Source organism: Phalaenopsis equestris, unplaced genomic scaffold, assembly GCF_001263595.1.
Source record: "Phalaenopsis equestris unplaced genomic scaffold, ASM126359v1 Scaffold229100, whole genome shotgun sequence".
NCBI classification, from domain to species: Eukaryota; Viridiplantae; Streptophyta; class Magnoliopsida; order Asparagales; family Orchidaceae; genus Phalaenopsis; species Phalaenopsis equestris.
In genome coordinates this window covers 133,298-139,109 of record NW_018247073.1, presented here as the reverse complement: position 1 = coordinate 139,109, position 5,812 = coordinate 133,298, and the positions used below count along the sequence as shown (strand labels likewise).

Genomic DNA, 5,812 nt, shown 5'->3' with positions numbered 1-5,812 from the left:
AGAGGCGGGCGGCGGATTTGAGGGTGAAGGAGAGGGAGAGGGCGTCGGGGCGGGAGGAGGAGAGGAGGAGGAGGGGGTAGAGGGAGAGGGAGGGGGAGGGGTCTGAGGAGAGGGAGTGGCCGCGGAGGAGGGCGTTGAAGTCGTTGGTGGTGGGGGAGAGGGTGAGGCGGAGCATGGTGGTGGCGTGGGGGAGATCGCCGAAGGGGGAGATGGCGAAGAGCTCGGATAGTTTGGAGCGGAGGGAGGGGAGGAGCTGAAAGAGGCCGCCGGAGATGAGGTGGCCGTGGATTTGCTTGAGATGGTTGAGGGATGAACAGCGGTGGAGGAGAGAATCGAGGGGATGCATCGAAGCATACATCTCTGGAATTTTGATAGAATAGCGCTGGTCAGGTATAATTGTAATTCCACTTTTTTGGCAATTGTTTATATTTGGGAAATTTATATTCATAGAACACACCTCATAAGAAGTGATGTAAATATAGAGAAGATTAAGGGCTCTAGCTAGAAAAATTGATGTAACATATTGTTTTTAATTGCTCACAATAAGGTGTAAAAAGATATCTATAGAGTAATATTAAATTAGTTATAGAGCTTTTGTTATTATGAGAAAAAGTAAAAGCTTAAAGAAATTCCAAGTAGAGTACTTTATTGAGCTTCTTATGTGGTATTTGTGCATGTTTAGATGAATTACATTTTGAAAACTTGACTAAACATATGCTGAATAGGTGAGCTATGTGGCCTCTTTGAACTATGGCATGACAAATGTGTCTAATGTGAATGGTGAAATTGTTAGGTTCATTTGGATTTTTTAGGGATGATCAAACTACTTGTTGTGTGCTGGAAGATTCATGTTAGTAGAGTATTGAATTGGCATCTTATCTTTGCAGGAGGATACAACACACAAATGTATAATAGAGAAGTAATAGGAGGAGATACTATAATTTTTATGTGGAAAACCGTGGAGTGGGAAAAAATCATGGAGTCTAGCCAGACGAAGTAATCCATCATGTAATTGTGAGTGGATAGGTCCACTCTTCTCTTGACTTAGAAACGATGGAATTGTAGAAGTACAATAATGGTCCGACTTTAATGGTTGTATATGAGCTACAACAAATTTAGTTTTTAGTGGTTGTAATAGACTCAGCTTGCCATAAAGGTTTGTAGTTGAAAGCCCAAGTAGTGGTTGGCCTTATAGGTTATTGTTGTCAGTTTTAATAGCGTCAGTTGACCACAAAAGCTGTAGTTGAAATCTGTAATAGTGTCAGTTGGTCACAAGGTCCATAGCGAATGGCTGTAATGACAGCAGAAAACCACGTGTTCCATAGTAAAGAGCTGCACTAACGTTTGTAGGCTGTAAAGACCGGAGTTGGGAACTGCATGAATTGTGAGCCACATAAATCGTAGTTGGTCACATTAGGCGCAGTGGTGAGTTGCGATAGCATTGACGGGCTACAAAGGCTATAACATAGAGCTATAATGACAACAGTTTGCCACATAGACTATAGTAGGAAACTGCAATAACATCTATAGACTACATAAGTCAGAGTTGGGAGCTAAATGGGTTGTGAGCCACGTAGGCCATGGTTGGTCACACAGACTGTGTTGGTGAGCTGCAATAGCATCTGTAGGTCATAAAGGGCACGTTTAGGAGCTGTAATAACATCTATTGGCCAAAGAGACCAGAGTTTGGAGCTGTGTGAGCTATGTAGGTTGTAGTGGGTCACCTAAGTCCTAATGGTGATTTGCAATAGGATCCATAGGCCTTAGTGGTTGGAGTTGGAAGCCTGATCGATAAAAAAACCGATGATATAAGGTGCGTAAAGCAGAAACGGTAGACACAACACTTATCTGATAGTTAACCCGTTGGTTATGAAAAAGGACACATAAACGATGTTTTACCGACAGTTTTAGTTGAGTCAAAATACCGATGTGTGCGACACTTTTCTGACAGTTAACCCTTCAGTTATAAAAAAATGATGCATAAATGAATCATAACAGACGCTTTTGTCTGCGTAAAAAAATCGACTCGTGAGACGCTTTTGCAACGTGTATGTCATTGTTGTTATCGACGGAGGAACCGTCGGTTATACAAAACAACAATTTGAATTTTCTTGAAAAAGAAATTAAATTCTCGGATAACCGTCGGTACTTTTATACAGTCAGAATATCGACGGATAACCGTCGGTACTTTTATACAGTCAGAATATTGATCGGTTTTGAAATTACTGGCAAACATTTTACCTATGAGCTTAAAACCGTCGATAAATTGTCAATAACATTAAAAATAATTACTGACAAACATTTTACCTATGAGCTTAAAACCGTTGATAAATTGTCAATAACATTAAAAATGACTGTTTTTTTATCATAACCGGGAGAATGTGGCCGCCAGAAAAACCTAAATTCCTGTAATGTGTGTATGATAAGTTGTTATTTGTAATTGAGAAGGGTGCTTTCAATTCTTTCAAACTAAATGAAAGTGTTGCTTGAAACATAAAAGAACAAACGAAGAACGAAGGAGTAGAGACTTACGCTACATGGGTTTCAAACCGAAGAAGACGAACGAAGCAATCGTGAGAGGGAAATCGACAGAGTGCAAGGAGCGAGGACTTCTAGGAGAGTTGAACGAGTAGAGAGAAAACGAAAAGTAACTGACGAGCTGCAAATAGATACACAAATAAGAGTTTTGTTCGTGCTTTTAAATTGAGGAAGCGATAACAATTATTCTATTATGCAAGAAATTTGGCGAGAGAGAGATAAGCAGATAGATAATTAATTACTAATTACTCAATTAATTAATCAATTAACTTAATTTTTTTTAGTTTATTTTCTCGCTCTCTTTTTATTATTATTATTATGTGCTCAACAGTTCATTAGGGATGATTGTAATTTGATATGGAGAACATAAACAAACAATTCAGAGTGTATAATGATGGTCTGACTGTAATGGTTGTATATGAGCTACAACAAATTTAGTTCTTGGTGGCTGTAATAGACTCAACTTGCCATAGAGGGTTGTAGTTGAAAGTCGTAGTAGTGGTTGGCCTTATAGGTTATTGTTGTCAGTTTTAATGACATCAGTTGACCACAAAAGTTGTAATTGAGATCTGTAATAGTGTCAGTTGGTCACAAGGTCCATAGAGAAGGGCTGTAATGAAAGCAAAAAATCACGTATTCCATAGTAAGGAGCTGCACTAACGTTTTTAGGTTATAATAATCGGAGTTGGGAGTTGCATGAGTTGTGCGCCATGTAAGTCGTAGTTGGTCACATTAGACATAGTGGCGAGTTGCGATACCGTTGACGGGTTACAAAGGTTGTAACAGAGGGCTATAATGACAACAGTTTGCCACATAGACTATAGTAGGAAACTGCAATAACATCTATAGACTACATAAGTCAAGACCACATAAGTCAGAGTTGGGAGCTAAATGGGTTGTGAGCCACGTAGGTTATGGTTGGTCACACAAACTGTGTTGGTGAGCTGCAATAGCATCTGTAGAAATAACATCTGTAGGTCATAAAGGACACGTTTAGGAGCTGTAATAACTTCTATTGACCAAAGAGGTCAGAGTTTGGAGATGTGTGAGCTGTGAGCTACGTAGGTTGTAGTTGGTCACCTAGGTCCTAATGGTGATTTGCAATAGGATCCATAGGCCTTAGTGGTTGGAGTTTAAAGCCTGATCGATAAAAAACCGACTACTTAAGGTGCATCACACAGAAACGACAGACACAACATATATTTGATAGTTAACCCGTTGGTTATAAAAAATGACACATAAACGATGTTTTACCGACAGTTTTAGTTGAGTCAAAATACCGATGGGTGCGACACTTTTCTGACACTTAACCCTTTAGTTATAAAAAATGATGCATAAGTGAATCATAATGGACGTGCTTGTCCGCGTAAAAAAACCGACTCGTGAGATGCTTTTGCAATGTGTATGTCGTCGTTGTTATCAACGGAAGAACCGTCAATTATACAACCAACGATTTGAATGTTCTTGAAAATAATTACGATATTAAATTGTCGGATAACCGTCGGTACTTTTATATATTCAGAATATCGGTCGGTTTTGAAATTACTGACAAACATTTTACCTATGAGCTTAAAACTGTCAATAAACTGTCAATAACATTAAAAATGACTTTTTTTATCATAACCGACAGACTGTGGCTGCCAGAAAAAACCTAAGTTCCTATAGTGTGTGTATGATAACTTGCTATTTGTAGTTGAGAAGGGTGCTTGCAATTCTTTCAAACTATATGAAAGTGTTGCTTGAAACGTAAAAGAACAAACTAAGAATGAAGGAGTAGAGACTTACGCTACATGGGTCTCAAACCGAAGAAGACGAACTAAGCGATCGTGCAATGGAAATCGACAGAGTGCAAGGAGCAAGGACTTCTAGGAGAGTTGAACGAGTAGGGAGAAAACAAAAAGTAACTGACGGGCTACAAAGAGATACACAAATAAGAGTTTTGTTCGTGTTTTTAAATTGAGGAAGCGAGAACAATTATTCTATTACGCGAGAAATTTGGCGAGAGAGAGGTAAGCAGATAGATAATTAATTACTAATTACTCAATTAATTAATCAATTAACTTAAATTTTTTTTAGTTTTTTCTCTCGCTCTCTTATTTTTATTTTAAATTTTGTGCTCAACAGTTCATTAGGGATGATTGTAATTTGATATGGAGAACATAAACAAACAATTCAGACTGTATAAAGTAGCTTCTTTCCACAAATTTAGGTTGCTTTTTCTCGCTCTCTCTTCTTTTTAACATTACGTTGCTCTTCGTAGGAGCTAGAGGGGATATTCACAATTACAAGAAATCGATCCTTAAGTGAAGGCTCTAATGATACATTTGATCTATACTCTAAATAAGGATCATTAGAGAACTCTAAAAAGCCAAAGTAAGATGAAATGTGTGCTGTGATGCACAAACCTTTTATAATAACTAAGTGTGTTTGGCTATATATGTATATATATATGTATATATATATATGTATATATGTTAAAAGGATCGGCCAGAGGGCGGAATATAATGAATGTACACGTGTGTTTGCCACACGTATATATCTTGAATAATAAATTTAAACTTTAAGGATATATTATACAAATCTCTTAATTAGTCTCTTCTTATTTAGAGTACATTACTTAAAAAAATTTTAATAGCTAGTTAAGTTAACATAAAATTACCGTCCTTATTATTATTTTTTTTTCCAATAATTTGTATAGTACTCATCTTTTATTTTGTTTAGAAAAGAAACAATTTTCTCAGCATTAAATTAATTAAACTCTGATCAAAAGTAATTATTTTTACTCATTTTAATTGTCAAATTCATCTTTTCATCCATAGGTAAAGGGATTAAAATAAATACTAATTAGCTATTATATACCTTTATTGCTCCATTACCTTTGTTACATATATACAAGCACATCATTAATATACTTATAATACTTTATTTATATAATATTTCAACAATTCAAATTTTAAAATCAATACATTATTATGACAACATCATGCATTTTTTACACATGAGGAGAAAGACTTGAAGTGAACTCCATCAAAGAATGATCTTTTTTAGTGTACTCGAAAGAAGAAACTTGTGGCTATATCAACAATTATGTTACATGAATCTTTTCGAAGATAACATCTCTTATTCTATCACATATACATGAAATATTAACATATGCTAACTATTTTTTCTTTGATATGAAAAATATATGAAGAGTCATGATTTCAAAATCTATAGTGGAGGGTGCTATTTTGCACACATATATATATATATATATATATATATATATATATAT

The 5,812-nt window shown here is 36.2% G+C and overlaps 1 protein-coding gene across 1 annotated transcript in view; it reads right to left on the bottom strand.

Moving 5' to 3' along the window:
• The window catches only part of LOC110038015 (putative pectinesterase/pectinesterase inhibitor 22), a 31,248-nt gene that overhangs the window by 3,434 nt on the left and 22,002 nt on the right, over positions 1-5,812 (bottom strand). Inside the window, exon 4 of the mRNA XM_020742771.1 lies at positions 11-382. Coding sequence (XP_020598430.1) covers positions 11-382 — 372 coding nt within the window. The remainder of the gene's footprint in view (positions 1-10; positions 383-5,812) is intronic.